This window comes from Penicillium hordei (assembly GCF_028827395.1).
Source record: "Penicillium hordei strain IBT 12815 chromosome Unknown utg000006l_segment0_segment0, whole genome shotgun sequence".
Taxonomy (NCBI): Eukaryota; Fungi; Ascomycota; class Eurotiomycetes; order Eurotiales; family Aspergillaceae; genus Penicillium; species Penicillium hordei.
The window spans coordinates 4304557-4322249 of record NW_026623147.1 but is presented as its reverse complement, the minus strand read 5'-3'; the positions used below and the strand labels follow the sequence as shown (position 1 = coordinate 4322249).

Genomic DNA, 17693 nt, shown 5'->3' with positions numbered 1-17693 from the left:
TCGTTGATTCATGACTTCCCTTTACAGATTTAATATCCCAAACGCCATAATCTACCTATGCTACATATCTATACAATTAAATCAAGGCCCTGTTCCCGCTCAAACCGGCGCCGGATAACTGAGCAGCTTGCAGATATCCTACCAACAGTTAGCAACCAGCCAATTCACCCGCATCCCCAGAAACAGGCATACCTTGCGTTGTCTCCGATATTTATCATATATCATTTTCCAAATCTCCCGATCCCGACACCCACTCTCCTGCGGTGTGCCAGGATAATTATCACACTTCGGCTGCTCTTCCGCCAACATTTCTTGCGGCCACATAATCCACGGCTTCGGCAACGGCCAATCCGAAAAGTGCACGAACTTAGCCTGCGCCAGCACATGATCAGGATCCCACATCTCATCATCATTCCCCAGGAAATTCCGATGATCCTTCGTCCGGAACTCGCCGCTCAACAGACCATATTGCCGATGCGGAAGGACCATAGCCGAGTCCCCATACCGCCCATTCAGCAGCTCCATGTCATACCGGTGGTCCGTCAGGTTCATATCGACTTGACCGTTCTGAGCGAGTGTAGTAACATCAGTCAAAGCAAGGTATTCGCGGAGGGAGGGCTCAATGACGACCATCAGTGACGAGAGCACTTTGTCAGGGAGAAGCCAGTAGGCACGTGGCATGGCAGCAGTGGTAGGTGGGAGGAAGAAGAGCTCGTCCATTGTCTGTAGGAGGAGAACGTCTGAGTCGAGATGGATGACGCGGTCGTATTCGTGCTCGCCGAAGGCCATAAGCTTGGCGGTGCTAGTATCCCATGAAGCCCTGGAACCGGAGACTGTAAAACGGGGTTGACATGTAAGTAAATGTGCTTAAAAAGCTAGGTCAGTGCCAACAACGGCAGCCCAACTCACCCGCTGGATCCTGGATTCCCTCGATCTTAATCGGGATCAGCAGCACATTGTACTTGTGTTTAGCTTCAAGTAGCAGCTGGCTGACGCGATCAAACTCATCCTCGACAACGAGGTCCCACTCTTCGGGGTAAAACAGCACTCGGTCCGCCTTGCTGCCGAGTCTGTGCAGAGCCTCGAAGACCATCAGGCAATTGCACATGTAGACCTCATTAGTTGCATACTGGGTATACGCAAAGCGCGACCAGTCAACCTCATCGTAGTGGATATGGGATAAGGGCGGCGGCGGGGGACGTTCACGGCGCTGCCACAGGATAAATAGAACGATAAGGGCGACTGCGACCCATGTTCGGACACGTCGTAGCTGGCGCTTGACTATGGAGAGACATGATTCGTCGGGGATATCGAAGAAGTCATCTTCCGAGGCATTAGAGCTCCTTCGGTAGGGGAAGGCGGGTTTTTTGGGCGGCATTGTTGGAGTGTGAAGCTATTGACGACGCAGTGGGGGATTTGGATCGATGCACGTGATTGCCATGCCACCGGTGACATCCATTTATGGAATATTTGGAGGCTGAAACAATGTTACAGAGTTGAGATATATACTAACTAGGGAAGGCCCACCTCTCTTCAACGTTGGATCGTAGGCAACATCTTCTATAATGCTATGTGGACGGGGTATAATTTTGTCACTTTCTATTGCTCGTTTTTATACCTTCTTTCTACTCCAATACTAGTTCGATTAACCTTTTTTTTAATTCATAAATATAGTATAAACATTTTATATTAATACCAGCAGCTTAGGCACGGGTGCTTTAATAGGTAGGGGGGGGAGGTATTTTGTAGGTGATGCAAATAATAAAAAAATGAAGTACTTTAGCTAACATTTACATAGAAAAGGTACAAAAAATAGTTTCCCTGGGAATCGAACCCAGAACCTTTCCGGAACATACGCTAGTCGCGCTTGTTAACGGAAAATCATAACCGCTAGACCAGGAAACTATTGGATGTGGGACACAGCGAAAAATGAATTCAAGTGCTCCACCAAAATTTACATACCAAAAAAGAGGAAAAATACAAAAAAATACAAAAAAATAGTTTCCCTGGGAATCGAACCCAGAACCTTTCCGGAACATCTGCTAATCGCATTTGTTAACGGAAAATCATAACCGCTAGACCAGGAAACTGCTCGACCACTTGGGCCAATTGATGAATGACATGTAAAATCTGGCACTATGGGGCAGAGCCTAGTATAGTACACAAAAGTACACGACAGTATATTCTCTCTCCAAATTCATGTATATCGATGTCATTATTTCTATGCACTCTACCACACCTATTTTCTGTAAGTTTAAGCCACTACACAGCCTAGTTTGATTGAGGACTATCGTATACACTATATTGATTTCTCATTGAGCATCCTTTATAGGTGGTCCGCGCTATATATATATAACGCAAGAAGCAGCATACTCCACATCCAACTCATTTCTCATATCGTTACATGTCTTCTCATTACTAAATAAAGATAAATACTATCATATATTTGCTCCGTTAACACATGATATTGCTACTTCTACTATAGAAAACGCAGAAGTAGTGCCAATAGACCAAACCAGAGCAGGGGTTGCCCTACATTATAATATTGTATAGATTTATTCATAATATCATACCTCCGTACTAATATAGTCCTCTCAATTGTCAGATATTTGTACGAAAAGGACATACATTCCATATATTTCCTCACCCGGTGCAATCAGATCGCAGAGTCTCTCGTTATTTGCCACCGTCTGCCTTTCCACGATTAAAGGATAGCAAGGAAAGGGGGAAAGTATCATCCAAGTCATTATCATATACTAGAGATTCATATACTGTAAATCAATGAAACCCCGTAGAATGAGATTCGCCCCCATCAGGTAACAACCTCGTGCCACCAGAAGAAATCGACCTCCTGTCATCAACCTGAACAACAATCTCCGTTTTAACAGTAACACGATTATCATCAAGGTGTTCGGGAATATCTGCCCTCGAAATCCGACTACTCGAGCGCTCATGCTTATGCCCATTCCACTGATCCTCCTCATCCTTAATACAAGCATTGCCATTGGTCATATTAGCCGCCGTAACCGAATCCAGCCACTGATCTTGAATTTGGGCGCGGCGTTTCAGCTCCGTGTCAGGCTCGTTGTGGCCTGTTGATCGGGAGCGAGACCAGTAGCCGTGACTGCGGCCTTCGCGTCTGTGGTCGACGAATGAGCGGAGGAAGAGGCGGGCTACTGGGGCACATGAGGCGAGGAGGATGCTGTAGTTCTCGATTCTGTGGTTGTTAGTTAATGCAGTTAGGGCTGGGAGACAGTGGTTGTACTTACTTCACCCAGAGAACGAAGGTCACAATATTATATGTGAAGTCTTGTCTATCACCGAGGGATTTGAGTTTCTGGTGCATGATATTAGCATTATTGTATAACTTGGGAAACAACAGTTTACTCACATAAGTTTTCACAATAGAAGCACAGCCGGAGAGGAGTAGTGGTCCGCTGAGAGTGATGGTCTGCCAGATCCGGCGGGACCGCACGGTGCCACTGATTTTGCAGAATTGAGACCAGAATGAGGTGTGTGGATTGCGGTGAAGGGTTCGCAGGAAGAATTGCCAGAGTTCGACTGCAGCGAGCACGGCAAGGAAGAAGTCTATGACAGTGTTGAATCCTGTAGAAATTGTAATTAGCTTCGCGCTGAGCTTAAGTATGATCATTTCACATACCCCCTTGCACAAAGCCAACAGTTGTCTGGACAGTCGGTGATTGGCACTTAACGGAGCCATCTTCAGGGAGTGGTGTCCACATATAGTGGAAGTATTGGACTCGGTTAGTCTGCGATAGAATTAGAATGAGTCAAGCACTAAGAAGGAGGATACGGACCGTCTGATATGGGTTCGGCCCGCACTGGACAATAATCTGGACGATTGTAACCATATTGACGACAACCTGAACAACAGAACAGACAATAATGGAAAGGCGAATCTTCTTGTCGCTCGCTGCAAAGCAAGTCAAAAGGAACCACATCATCCCTGCGCGTGAGATCATCGCCGAAGTGACAGCGAGCGGCTGTGAAAGGAAATCCCATTTCATAGCATTAAGACGCTCTTCATTAGTCAAGTAGAAGAAATGCCTTCCAAGGCCCCAGTTGGCACTAGACAGAGTTAGGATTTGGCATGGAGTAACGACAGGACAAAAGTCAATCTCACCTCATTTGAATAAATATCATATGGGTGACATCAAAACCCCAAGCCACAAGGAAGAACAGGTCCTCTGTACCCCAGATTCGGCCGGGTGCAGTAACCTGCGGTAAGGCCCAGCGAACCCAGGCCTTGGTGACATAGCGGAACAACAATGCCACGCCGACAATGGCTGTTAGGACCTGCTTGAGGATTAGTATATACATATGCAAAGGCAATCCAGACCCGAGGATAGCATACCCAACAAGCCTGAAATGTGCTAGTTCCTGTCAAACATATCAATCCACGATGTTTTAGGTCCATTGGCTTGGCCTTTGCCTTGAGGTAAACATACCGAGGTTAACATCGCCCTCACCAGGGTTTGGAATATCCATGATGAAGATGGAACACAAGGACCAGATGAGTCAAGTAGCCAAGTATTTACCAGGTTCTCGATTATAGTGCGGAGAGCCAATTCAAATACTCATTAGCAAGGATACAAGAAGAGAGCTATGCGCGGGGTTGATTAGATGGATCAGAAGTAAAAAGAAATAGAACCCAAATCCAATCCAGAACCAAGTACTAGCAGAGTAAAGGTTCCAAATTGTCCTTGAAGGTTCTCAAGAATGGAGACCACGTCGAAGTCTCTCGCGCGAACTGATTTACAGGTCAGAAGCCTATTTAGACCCTCGTCTATCGGGTGGAGAGGTGCGTATAAAAAGAGTGAATGGAGAGAAAACAAGGGATGTGATGTAAACGAGTGGCTTGACATAGGAAAATCAATCAGGTCAAGGGAAGCGAGCTGTGGATGCGTTGAATGATATGGAGCATTATACCCTGGATACGGGTCATGTACGTCAAGTTCTGACAGGAATCGAACTCGCGTGGCTAACCCGGGGGTTAGAAAATGCGATCAAAAGATCGTGGCAATGGACAGGGTCGCATTTCCAGGGCCATGTGGATTAAGCACAGGCGACATTCCTGGTGGAAGGGGTTAGAAACTACGCAAGTGGCCATACGATCTGCAGTAAGGGATGTGACGAGGAATGAAAAAAAAGAAAACACATCAAGTACGTATTCATGTGGAATTGATGGGTCCGATACAGCCTTAGATCGGATCTGCAATGATCTGCCTATGGGTTCGAGAGATAAAAACCATAAGCCTCGGATAAGCGAAGCGATTGAAGGGATGTGATCTGTATACATTAGGGGGAGAAATGATACATCCCATTAACAATCAAGTATTAGGAATATTAGGAACGAAGCCACTAATTAGATTTAGGTATTCTATCGGCCCTGAACTATCCTCCTCATCTCCACCAATGACTCTCCAGCCTTAACATAAACCTCAAAAGTCACCTCCAGCCCACACAAACCCGCCATCTGCCTCCACTCCACCGAACTCCTCTCTCGGCCTCCATACAACGCAATCATACTCGCATGAAGCGAAGTATAAGTCAAATTCTTGGCATATTCAATAATCAACACCCGCGAACCAGGCGCCATAGCACGCGAAATCTTCTGCAGCAACGTCGTAGCATCTAAATCAGGCAAATTATGCAAGATATGCTGCAGCGCGTAAATACAGGCCCCACCAACAGGCTGCTCAGCCTCCTCCTTGTAGTTCCACTTCATTAGCCGCACTCCAGGGACGCTATCAATATCGGCATTGAACTCCTGCACAATTAGATCCTCGGCGCCGAGATGCGGGTACGCCGCCTGGACCTCAAGGAGGAGTTCGCCACGACCGCCGCCGATATCGACCATAGTAGCTGAGCCAGTACTGGTGTTAGTGGCAGTGCCACCTGCCAACGCGCCATCTAAATCATAACCCATCGACTTGACGCGCTCGGGGAAAGTCCCGAACTTCAGGAATTTGCCGACCATGAAATGGTTGAAACTATCCATGCGACCTTGGGTCTCCATGATCGAGTACGTATGCTGCTCCGCCAGCTCGGACTGGCCCATTAGCCGATAGGCATATTGTAAGGGGCCGTCTGCCTCGGCAAAGGGGTATGCAAAGCGGGTGTCCTGGAGCTTTTTCATCAAGAATGCGCCGGCCATTAGACCTTCCGTGGTGCTAGGTGGGGGTTAGTGCACGCCTGGAAGATTATGTAGTTTTGGGAATAGAAACCAGGCATGCATGGGGTGGGGGGGGACTGACAAGTGCAGTGCGCCATGCTGGGCGGACGGCATGGCAACCATGTGGTTTGTGATGGCATTTGCCGTAAAGCAATCCTCGGCCACGCGCTCGACGAGACCGAGCCCGGCCATGATGTACAGTGTGTCCGCTGCGGAAGGAGTTTAGTATTGGTGTACTTGTTAGCAATACATGGGTGTCCTTACAGGCTAATCTGGTACCTATATTCATTGTTAGTATAACAGCCATGACAGCCACCAGCCGTTCAAACTCAACGTACTCAGCTCAGGCTCATTTTCCCCTCGGACTTTGATACGTGCATTGCAGATCGCCGATATCTCATCGGCTGTCGCGGGTCCGTCATGACCCACGAGGATATTGAAGAGATCAAAGTGAATCGCGACCGGGACAAATCCTAACGATGCAGGCTGTGACTAAATTAGCTAGAAGCCTGTCTGATAGGTTTTTCGTACTCACTACTGTGACAGTTGCTGCCAGGGCGGCCCCAGGGGGTGCAACGGCGGGGGCCGGGGATGACAGGCCCAGTAAGCTGGCTAGGCGGGTTAGAAAAGACATTGGGGATTGGAGTTAGAAGTTTTTTTTGAGCATGAAGATGGTAGGGAAGTATACTCTGCATTATACTCTCTAAATATCTACTCCGTACATGTACAACATTCGATGGCCCGCACGGATTCCGGTCCTAATATGAGAATACGATGAAGATAATTCTTGCCTGAAATACTAGCAGATTACAATACCATCCATAATCCCCGATCCATTATTAGTATGGGAGGATTGTAGTCCTTGGAAGGTTATTGGTCTAACATGACCAGGGTAGGTATGCGCAAGGGATATCATATCACATTGAGACAAAGAAACGGTAATGCAATGCTGCGGCAATACGCTGAACAAGAGGAAAACAAAAAAGAATAAAGAATAAACCAATAAACAAAACTGCCTAGTAACTAGCGAATTATCTGAAGGTGAAAGGATCTACTAGGGCCGATCTACCTTTGTGATACATCCACTATAGATTCCGGAGACTTTTCAACAGATCCAAATCGGAAGTTATGGATATCTGATCTCTCCTAATTTTTAAGAACTACTTTCTAGAATCTCCCTGGGCGACAAAAGCCACGCGAGTATCCCCCATGTGTGATAAAAAAACAAAACAAAAAAAAACCCGGCCATGCATAAAACCTGCAGTGCCCCGTCACACAATAAAAGAAAAAAAGATCTCCATTGACCTCCTTACCTGACTCAAATCTGCTGTTGCATAGTTTCTTTATCACACTATACGGGATACAGCGAAGAAGGGTGAACATATCTACCATGGAGAAACCCTCCCAGGTCTACTCTACGCACGAGATGGCAGCCAGTGCGTCGTCGTCGCTTGGCGTACAGGAACTGAAGGGAGAATATTCCATTTCAGATGTCGAGGCCAGGGATCCCCTGAACCCTAGGAACTGGTCCTCGGCCCGGAAGACGATGCTCTTTGTGTCACTGATGACGAGCTCGTTGTTAGCAGATGGGTATGTTTGACCGATTGCCAAGCATATCACAGCTGCCAGCTCAGATGTGTATGTATACATAATTTTTCTGACTATCTTGCAGGGCTATGGTTTGGGGTGGAACGCTGGTTACGGACCAGGCCATGGATTGGGATGTTAGCATTGCTCATTCGGCGACAAGTATGAATTATGGGATTCTACTGCAGGGGTTTGGGGGAATTTTTGCTGTTCCACTCATCGAAGCATATGGTCGGTGAGTTAATGCCCTTTTCACCCACGTTTACTACCACACTGACAGCTGTAGTTTGCCGATCTGGCTGTGGCCTCAGGTGATCACCATGTTCATGGTGTTGGGTGCTACCCTCTCCAATGACTGGTCTACCTTCACGACATTCCGCTCTTTGCAGGGTCTGTTTGGGACAGTGCCTCAGGTGATTGGACTTCCGATCATTCATGATATGTATACCTCGGCTGGTAAGCCCTTTCTCTGGGATTGTCGCGAGTACTTGACGCTGATCCGGCAACAGAATGGCCGCGAATGATCAATATTTGGTAGGAGACTAGCCACTCGACTCTAACTAGAGTAGCACTGACTGAGAATAGGGGCACCACTTTCCTCGTCGGACCATTCCTCGGTCCCGCGATAGCAGGATACGTCGGCGCTGGGTCAGACTGGCGCACCTCTTTCGGAGTCCTGACAGCCATCTATGGTGTGTCCACGGCCATGGTGATCCTCTTCGGCTATGAAACATACCATGAGCCTGGAAGAACAACCAAGCAGTCACGCCTCGCATCTTATCTTGGCTTTGGCAATACCATGCTCCCCAAGGGATCGACGTTGAGATATTGGAGCCGAACAGTCGTGGTCTATGTGTTCAAGTTCCCGCTGTTAATGATTGGTGGGTATGGCCGACATAGCTTGCGATGGCATTTACTGACCAGGATTTTGTCAACAGGCCTAGCTATTTTGGTAACATTTACCTGGCCAATTGGTGAGTAACCATCACCCTCATACCGTTGCTCCACCCGCTGACTGTCCAGGAATCACAACCACCATCGATACCTTCCTGCACAGCCCTCCATACTTGTTTGACACGATCGAAGCATCATCGATGCGATTCGCCGGTGTGATTGGAGCTTTATGTGGTATGAGCCCTCACGACCTCTCCATCTCCCCAGATTCTCACCATCCTCCCAGGCTGGACAGCTGGTCACTTCTTCAACGGCTGGATCTTCAAGCGCCACAGTTCCACCTGGCGAACGGATCTCCGCCTCCACGGCGTTTGGTTTCCGACAGCTAGCATGGCAAGCGGCCTCCTTACCTACGGACTCACCATGCACTTCGGCAAGCACTGGATTGGGATAGCCATTGGGTGGATCATGGTGAACATCGGCATGGTAGCCACGATTGTGTAAGTTTCAGTTCCGCTCTGTTGAGTATTTTGTCATGTCTTTAACGTCATTTGCACAGTACTATTTCGGCCTACGCATTGGAAAAATACCCAGAGCAGGCGACCTGTGTCTCGGCTATTCTGAATATGTGGCGCACCTGCGGTGGGTTCGCGGTGGGATACTTCCAGCCTGCGTGGATTCAGCGCAATGGGATTGGACTGGTCTTTGGTATTCAGGCTGCTATTCTATGTGTGGCTGTTGCTTTAACTGTCACTCCTGTGTTCCTGTGGGAGCGGAAAAGACGGTTTAGAGTTGAAGCTGAAGCTAAAGCTTGAATTGAGGTGTACATAGCTGTAATATGTGTGATGATTGAATAGAATTTATTTGTTATTTTGTTGACTAGACAATATGGGTGTATGAGTTGACAGTTGATCAACTGGACCCTCGTTTGTGCCAAATTTGGTCTGTGCTCAACTGAAACACACGTGATTCATGTCTTATCCCCTAGGCCACAATCAGGCCTCAATCAGGCCACAATAAGGCCTCAATCCCGTTGCCGATCCGAACACGTCCGTGTCTGCAGGCGTCCTTGTTTCATGCTTAATTTATTTAACGCTATGGCTGATTGCTCTACTCTATACAGAGTACCTACAGATTAATTGACATCAATCTCAAACTTGAGACCTGACGTACCCCTGATCTTCACCTCCTGAATCTTCCCCCACTAACCAACACTCCACAGGAGTACACAGTCGATCATTGCCTCACCATGCAAAGTCCCGCAAGCGATGACGCTTCCCGTGGGGCAGCTTTCTGAAAGACGCCACAGCTTAGTTGGCTCATGTGCCGCGTGGTTGCTGATCAGTCCCCAATGAACCTGTCGCTTGGCCTATCAAAAATCCCCCGTTTACCCCGTTCTGAAGTTTGACCGAATCATTTCTGCCGGCCTATGGATTGCCCGCTGTTAACGCGGAGGCAGTGTCGAACTGGTTTGGCTCAGGGACAGCGATCACTGACCCTTTTTTCTTTTTCTTTTCTTGCGTGCTATCAAGCGTTTGATTCAATTTTTCCGTCTTTTTTGGTCTTTCGTTACCCTCCTTACTTTCGTTAGCTGAATGGCATCGGTTCCTGTTTGATTTTTAGATTGTCCCTAAGCGCCCAATCCGAATATGTCTGGTTCTCCGCGACGATGGCTCCTCGTCGTCTTTCCGATCCTTACATTTTGCTTCATATACTATCTCATTCGACTGCCTGAATCCACATCGACAATTGTGAACAACTCAGAACAAATTCCTCAAGCCGGAGGGGAAACAATTGTGGTAGGGGAGGAGAAGCAGACAAGTCCTCCACTTCCCCCTTCCAAAGAGGAGACATTGGAAGATAAATGTGGCCATTTACTACATGCACTCGACGATGTTATGGTCGTAATCAAAACCGGCGCGACGGAATCCCTCGAAAAAGTCCCCATTCACCTTCGCACCACGCTGGAATGTGTGCCACACTTTGCCATCTTCTCCGACTACGAAGAAACCATTGACGGTGTCCGCACATATGACGTCCTCCGGAACATCAGCGAGTCAACAATGAAAAAAGAGCCCGAATTTGAAATCTACCGCCGTCTACAAGAAGTCGGACGCGAAGGCCTAACAGATGAAGAATGGGGTGACGACACAAACGGCCCACTAGGCAAGGTCAACAACCCAGGTTGGAAGCTCGACAAATGGAAATTCCTCCCAATGATCGACGAAGCACTCGAAGTCATGCCGGACGCCAAGTGGTACGTCTTCCTCGAAGCCGACACCTACATGGTGTGGCCGAACCTGATCAGTTGGCTGGCACATCTCGACCCAGATCGACAATACTACCTGGGCAGCCCGATGCAAATCGGCGAAACACTCTTCGGCTACGGCGGTGCAGGCATCGTCCTCTCAAGCTGGACGATGAACCGCTTGCACGAGTACCAGATTGGGGCAAAGGAAGATCTCGAAGCGATGACCGCACACGAGTGGGCAGGCGACTGCGCGCTGGCGCGAGCGCTGCACGACGTACACGTTGATCTGACCTGGGCCTGGCCGATGATGATGACGTCACGGCCATGGGAAATCGACCATTTCTCCGAGGGATACGGGCGACAGCCGTGGTGTTACCCTGTCATCTCGTATCACCACATGGCACCGACGGATATCGAGGAGATGTGGGAGTTTGACCGGGCGTTCTTTGCTAGTGGGAAGAACGCACTCATGTTGCATGCGGACGTTTACCAGAAACTTGTCTACGATGGGACTTTCTCGGCACGCGACGATTGGGACAACCTCTCTGGCATCAAGATTGATTTTGCGGCTGGCACGATTCCTACGCTTGATGTTTGTGCGGAGGTCTGCGTGCGCAATGATGACTGCTTGCAGTATTCGTTTAATCACATCGAAGGTGTTTGTAAACATGCTTCTACTACCTTTGCGGGCGTTGCTACCAATGGCACGCAGTCTGGTTGGATTACACCTCGTGTGAACAAGCTCCTCAAAGCATTCCAGTCTTCATGCAATGAGGTGCAGTATATCTTCGATTGATCTTTTGCTCTTCAGCCATTTTCGTTCTCCTTGGACTGTTCTTGTACATATATCCTTTCTTTTCCTTCTTCCTTTTACTCGAACGTGCATTCATTCTCACATCTGGGGACAAGGTAATTCCATGTTTCCAAAGGGGTCATTGGCTAGGCGTTACGCAATGGCGCTGTGTTGGCATCGTCTGCCGGGCAGACGAAGACTCATTTCTGGCCGCTGGACTGCTTTCTTCTTACTCTCATTACATATACTGATCATTTCTAGTGATACCAATTTTTCAATCATATCAAACCAATCTAAAATCTTTCCATTTACAGGTGCAGGTGCGGGTTTGGAGACGTCGTAATTTGGGTGAAACTCCGATCTACCGCATGATGCCTGAGCTATATCACCATCCTAAGCGATATAGACGAATCTGGGCGGCAGTTTAAAAGAAATCGTATTGACCCGAAAATAGAATATACAACATGGACAAGCTGGACGCCCCAAGAAACAGCCATTTTCCAATGCTAACAACAGCCCGACAACAGGCAGCTGATGGTAATTGCTTTGCTGGAAATCCGAGTTTGATAGCATCACCATGCCTAGCAAATTAGTGTAAGTAACACCCGAAGCTCGGAAATCGCCGAATCAAATGCTTTCGACTACCCTTCGAGGATGGGTTGCAGGAGTATAGATGTGAACCGGGAGGATGAACTTCCCTGCATGCACCGCTTCTAAGGCAGCAGTATGCCCAATCAGAATGTTACCTTCACAAGTCCAAATTACCTGCGCAGTTCTTGGTGTAGGAGTCTGTGTTACGTACCGCGATACGGAATCAGTGAATACACCAAGCTATCCCAACGGGGATAGGGTTCTTCAATGGCTTGCGGTGGATACCAGAGCGCCTAGCGAGCGTATTATTAGTGGCAATGGCTCGTTTTGCAATATCAGTGGGGGGCTGTGGAAGCTTTGCAGTTGCAGGTTTTAACGCAATATTGCAAGACGAGCGAGTCTCGTTCGACATATTGGAGAGATGGGTGAAACGAAGATTACCATGGACAGTGTCGATAAATCTTTGCAGAAGGTCGCTTCGCTGGGTTGCTTGGGAGTCAACGAAATTTGGTGATGGAGATCAACGAAATGGTGACACCCGGCGTACTGAATATCAATACTGGCAAGGCTTGGGGCTTCTCAAAGGTGATTCAATTCTGCCCCAGAGAGTTTTAGTCACATACCTCACACTCGACCGGATTCAGTGATTTGGGGATTGAGCCGAGTAGGCATCCATCTCATAATAAAGAAAAAGGGTAGCTGTTTCTCCACGTACGGAGTATTATCCTATACTGCAATATTGTCAAGTTGTGAGTGAGACTGGTCACACGCCAAGTAGCCACCAGCTAAAGCTCAAAGGTCGACAAGCAATGACCGTGTAGATCAACTGCACAACACCCGATTCGGTGAACTAGTGTCCACTAACCCCAGCTTGGCGTTTTTACCAATTCGGTTGTTCCTCAACTGACGAAGATCACCATGATCGTCGCCGTACTATGCCGATGAGTGGGGAAATATAAGGCAGATCAAACGCTAAACAATGCCTCGAGCACATATAAATGCGGGTTCCCCAACCTTACTCAACAGAATCCTTCCGGGATCTGGGAACAGACTGCACTATGTCAGCTCGACAAATTGTCTTGTGCTTCGATGGCACAGGAAATACCTTCCGTACGGACGGCACGGACACCAACGTCTTAAAAATCTGTCGCATGTTAGAGAAGTCCGACGAGCAACGTAAGATTTACCTCCTATCCTGAGACCGAGATAAGCCTTCTAACCGCAAGCCAGTATGTTACTACCAACGTATGAGCGTATCCACCAGATAACCACAAGGATACTGACACCAAGCAGCGGGAATTGGCACCGACATAACCCCGGGTTCCTTGGCCAGCACGACGATCCAAAAGAAGGGCAGACTGGACAATAGCAAAGCGCTCAATCTCGCATTGGGTCGGTCATTCGATCGGCACGTTCTGGGTGGGTATCGATTCCTCATGCGCCACTATCAAGCCGGCGCCAAAGTGTACATTTTCGGCTTCTCGCGTGGCGCATACACGGCGCGGTTCTTGAACGAGATGCTCGATTATGTTGGGCTTCTCGGCCCGGATAATGAAGAAGTGGTGCCTTTTATATGGGATTCGTTTGTGTCATGGAAGCTTAGCCGGACGGATAACGACAGAGAAGAGAAGCGAAAGGCCTTTCAAGTCATGAAAGATAGTCGGGAGATATTGTCGCGGCCTATGGCTCGTATGCACTTCTTGGGCATGTTTGATGCGGTCAATAGTATTGCAGACTTTGAGGTTGATGTTGGCGGGGGGACCTCGAGCAAGGTAGTACGACATGCGGTCAGCATTGATGAACGTCGTATCAAGTTCCGGCCGGTCTTACTGCAGTCGCATAAAGATGACTGGGTTCGTGAAACACCCTCAGATGAAAAGAAGCCCGAGAAGCGGAGAGCGACCAATGACCCCGAACACACATCTGGACCTCCCGTTCTTCCAGAAATCCCAAATATCAGCGTACCAGGCAAGAAACAGGAGATAGAAGCGGATGATGACGATGAAGACACGCAGGATATCGAAGAAATGTGGTTTCCCGGCGGACACGCAGACATTGGTGGAGGATGGAATCTCGGATCTAACGAGGCATGGCCATTAACGCACGCACCTCTCGTGTGGATGGTACAAGAGGCACGGCGCGCGGGACTGCGACTGGACCCGAGAAAGCTGAAACAGCACGAGTGCATCGAGGAATTCGATGATGACTTCGATCTGAAAAACGCTTCGAACTCGAAGAGGAACGTCTCAAGCTCGGAATCATCGATAACCCACAAAAGGTACTTGGAGGCACTTCAACTGGCCGGCACCAGAGGGCATATCCATGATCTCCTTGCGTATGGTAACGGTCTTCGACTGACTTCCGTCCTCTCGTGGCGTCTGATGGAGTATCTTCCTCTGCGACGGATGGAATTGCAGACTGATGGAGCGTTGAAGGCTGTGCGGTGGCCGCCACCGCGTGGCCGGACCCGTGATATCCCAGTGAATGCCCAAATTCATGTCTCTGCTATCCAACGTATGAAGTCGGACCCTTCTTACCGTCCTAATAATTTGATTTTTGGTTCGTCGGAGTGGAGAAGGGATACAGCCGGTGCTGTTGGAATCGGGAATTGGGTAGTCCACTCGCATGAAGGTGATCCGGTGCGGGAGAGGTATGTTCGTAGGCAGTGTGAATGATGACGTTGGGATCAAACATGGGTCCGACCTTGAGGAAGAAGAGCTTTTTTTTAGCTGTCACACTGTATCATACTGATATATGGATTATCTATTTCATATATTCCCATTCCGGTATAACCTAGAGCAAGTTGAGACGTGTACACAGCGGTATAGGTACCATGCGACAGAACCCCCCTTTTCGGTTATTGATGTCTGAGTGTCTGATTATCCCCAGGGCTTAGACTGCTTCTTATAAATGTATAACTTAACCACATGCGTACATGTATGTAGAAAGTTCATCTGCAGAAACTACTTTTTATTGCTTTCACCTACATATACACAGATATATAAACAGGTATCTAAAGAAGGCAAGCCAGGTCTTATTTACAGAGAACAAAAAGCCGATTCATTCCAGCTTCCAGCCTTCTATCATTCTTTACTTGGGGTTGACCGAGATTTACCGGCCGGCAATTACAAAATCAAGGTTGCTGAGGAAGAATGGAGCAGGAACAGATACATTGATATTCAATACATAGAAAATAATGCTCAAATGCTACCAAACTTCCCCCACAATGTCGTCCCTGGCGAGAATGGAAAGACCTTGGTTACCTTGATTAAAACGACCAGAACATGTCAATGAAGCTAGCTATTGGTTGCTCTTGGGGTTGTTTCCCAACTTTGCGAACCCACTCTATCTAGGTTTTTGTGACAATGACCATGACCATGACAGTTGGTAGAGAGGTGTGTGGTATATGGTTATAAGACCGCAAAAATTGACGTGGAGAAAGTGGAGAGTTGGCCAATAAATATGATTTGAAAGACCAATCCAGGTTGTGGGTCTTGGTTATTGTATTTGATATAGAGATGTTGTGGATGCCAGCTTGTGGGAGGATGGTTGAGCATTGAGTTCGAAATGTGAAAAGAAAAAGTGAAATGGGGGATGGGAAGGCGTTGGGACATGAGTCAAGATTTGTTCGTTCACGACAGCTGGCGAAAAGCTGTCGGCCGGGTCGCTTTGTGAGGCCACGCCCGGTTGTTGATCTGCCCCGTGGCACCTTATGGTGAGTGGCATTTAAACTGCCGGCCGGAGTGCTTTCACCATAAGCTTGCCGACTGAGTCGCTTTGCGAGGCCACGCCCAGTTGCTGGAAACTTGCAGTAGGTGGCATTGAAACTACCTGCCGGAGTGCTTCCACTGCAAGCCTGTCGACCAGAACGGCTTCTGGCTGCTGAATTGTTGTGAGGTGAGATGAGGGGAATAGGGAGGGAGGTATTGGGGGTTCGGGGGCCTATAAAGGTTTCTAGAAACGAGTCAGCAAGTTCATCTCTATAGAATGGATGAATAGATACCACAGAAGAACGATCACAGTGGAGAGTTCTCACAATGAAAGACTGCTACGAAAAAAAAGCTACCATGACTGGAGGTTGTCATGGTCCATAAAATTGTCACAGATAGTTGTCATGGATGATGGTCACGGTGGACAGTTGTCAAGAAGGCAGGTCATTGTGGAGGCAATCATTGTGGAGGCAAGCCAAGGTCGTGGAAGTGGAGGTCCAGACAAAAAGACGAATGAAAGAAGAGATGTGTAGGAGGACGAGAGAAAGAAAGAAAAAAATAAAGAAGAGAGAAAAGGGAGAAGGAGGTATTTATACCCTGGTAGTGGCTTAAGCATTTGGGGAAATCGGGGTAGGTGACGAGTTCCTACCTAATTGGGAAGGGACCTTCTAGGGCTGGATCGCGCCTTCCTCTTCTGTCTGGGAGAGTCACCCGACACCAAGTCTTGGGAATACAGCACATGGCCTAGAGACATACAACCACCTGTAGGTATGATATCGAAAAGGAAGTTATTCATAGATTGCACATAGATCTACCAATGTAGAATACATATAGGTCCCATTGACACCGTACAGACTTAACAACCAGTCGACACGTCTCATACTAAGAACACCATCATAAGAGCAGCTTAGCTGAACATCGTTTGCCGGGTTGTCCACACAGGACCACTGCGTACCCGAGCTCAGCAAGACATGACCGTTCTCCGCAATCGGGCCTGAAACCCTCTCAAGTCCCAATGTAAACTGGTTGAAGTCCACGGCACCATCGGGGAAGTGGATATAGTATTGACTATTGTTGCATCGGGCGCTTTCCTTGGGCGAAGACCCGTATGTCCTAATATTAAACCATATCAGTTAACGTCTGCCATTTTCAAGGCTTTTTAATCAAATAGACTCACCAGATCAAGTTGCAGTCGGTAGGGGTGTCGTTTGGGTAGTTTGGATCAGTCGCGACGAAATGCATCGTAGCGAAGGAGCCCGGACTAGCTCTGGCCCAGAAGTCACTGATCTGAATAGAGCTGTCGCGCTCAACGATGGGGACAGCGAGGGCCGCACTGGCAGCCAGAAGAAGGGGAACGACAGTGAATTTCATATTGACTTGATAGAAAGATATCTGATATACTACGAGATGTGGATGTAAATGAAGGATTCACAGCGAGGGGACGTAGTATTTATATCTTTCTAGATTTATTTTTATCTCTCTAGATGGCCTGAAGTATACTGAGACACTGCGGCATACATGAACCCCAACCAGTGAGTGGACATCTACGCAAGTATATATGCAAGTCCCTAATTAGCTAAGTTGTAGACTGGCATAACCAATACCCGCGGCCGAGCAAGATAAATATAACATGATGCAGCTTTAATACGAGTGGGCAGACTCAATTAGCTG

General features: G+C 48.0%; 8 protein-coding genes across 8 annotated transcripts; 3 read left to right on the top strand and 5 right to left on the bottom strand.

Moving 5' to 3' along the window:
- Window positions 1–99: 99 nt before the first annotated feature.
- Window positions 100–1378, bottom strand: N7537_012232 (uncharacterized protein; the record flags this gene model as incomplete). The annotated part of the gene is made up of 3 exons (XM_056903286.1): window positions 100–138; window positions 193–833; window positions 910–1378. 3 exons carry the CDS (start codon window positions 1376–1378, stop codon window positions 100–102), a joined length of 1149 nt encoding a protein of 382 aa, XP_056748573.1.
- Window positions 1379–2778: 1400 nt separating this feature from the next.
- N7537_012231 (uncharacterized protein) lies at window positions 2779–4509 on the bottom strand (the record flags this gene model as incomplete). The annotated part of the gene is made up of 7 exons (XM_056903285.1): window positions 2779–3217; window positions 3270–3337; window positions 3392–3606; window positions 3662–3770; window positions 3819–4089; window positions 4145–4394; window positions 4470–4509. The coding sequence occupies 7 exons, from the start codon at window positions 4507–4509 to the stop codon at window positions 2779–2781; spliced, it is 1392 nt and encodes a 463-aa protein (XP_056748572.1).
- An 892-nt stretch (window positions 4510–5401) lies between these two features.
- Window positions 5402–6830, bottom strand: N7537_012230 (putative O-methyltransferase; the record flags this gene model as incomplete). Its single annotated transcript, XM_056903284.1, has 5 exons — window positions 5402–6194; window positions 6279–6405; window positions 6461–6475; window positions 6535–6682; window positions 6732–6830. 5 exons carry the CDS (start codon window positions 6828–6830, stop codon window positions 5402–5404), a joined length of 1182 nt encoding a protein of 393 aa, XP_056748571.1.
- Window positions 6831–7586: 756 nt separating this feature from the next.
- N7537_012229 (putative MFS transporter) lies at window positions 7587–9492 on the top strand (the record flags this gene model as incomplete). The annotated part of the gene is made up of 9 exons (XM_056903283.1): window positions 7587–7786; window positions 7869–8018; window positions 8070–8239; window positions 8293–8317; window positions 8369–8664; window positions 8722–8757; window positions 8807–8911; window positions 8964–9177; window positions 9237–9492. The coding sequence occupies 9 exons, from the start codon at window positions 7587–7589 to the stop codon at window positions 9490–9492; spliced, it is 1452 nt and encodes a 483-aa protein (XP_056748570.1).
- Window positions 9493–10326: 834 nt separating this feature from the next.
- On the top strand, window positions 10327–11724 carry N7537_012228 (uncharacterized protein; the record flags this gene model as incomplete). Its single annotated transcript, XM_056903282.1, has 1 exon — window positions 10327–11724. The coding sequence occupies one exon, from the start codon at window positions 10327–10329 to the stop codon at window positions 11722–11724; it is 1398 nt and encodes a 465-aa protein (XP_056748569.1).
- An 811-nt stretch (window positions 11725–12535) lies between these two features.
- Window positions 12536–12724, bottom strand: N7537_012227 (uncharacterized protein; the record flags this gene model as incomplete). Its single annotated transcript, XM_056903281.1, has 1 exon — window positions 12536–12724. The coding sequence occupies one exon, from the start codon at window positions 12722–12724 to the stop codon at window positions 12536–12538; it is 189 nt and encodes a 62-aa protein (XP_056748568.1).
- Window positions 12725–13370: 646 nt separating this feature from the next.
- Window positions 13371–14987, top strand: N7537_012226 (T6SS phospholipase effector Tle1-like catalytic domain-containing protein; the record flags this gene model as incomplete). Its single annotated transcript, XM_056903280.1, has 3 exons — window positions 13371–13488; window positions 13543–13557; window positions 13606–14987. 3 exons carry the CDS (start codon window positions 13371–13373, stop codon window positions 14985–14987), a joined length of 1515 nt encoding a protein of 504 aa, XP_056748567.1.
- Window positions 14988–16810: 1823 nt separating this feature from the next.
- N7537_012225 (uncharacterized protein) lies at window positions 16811–17393 on the bottom strand (the record flags this gene model as incomplete). The annotated part of the gene is made up of 2 exons (XM_056903279.1): window positions 16811–17135; window positions 17200–17393. 2 exons carry the CDS (start codon window positions 17391–17393, stop codon window positions 16811–16813), a joined length of 519 nt encoding a protein of 172 aa, XP_056748566.1.
- Window positions 17394–17693: the final 300 nt, after the last annotated feature.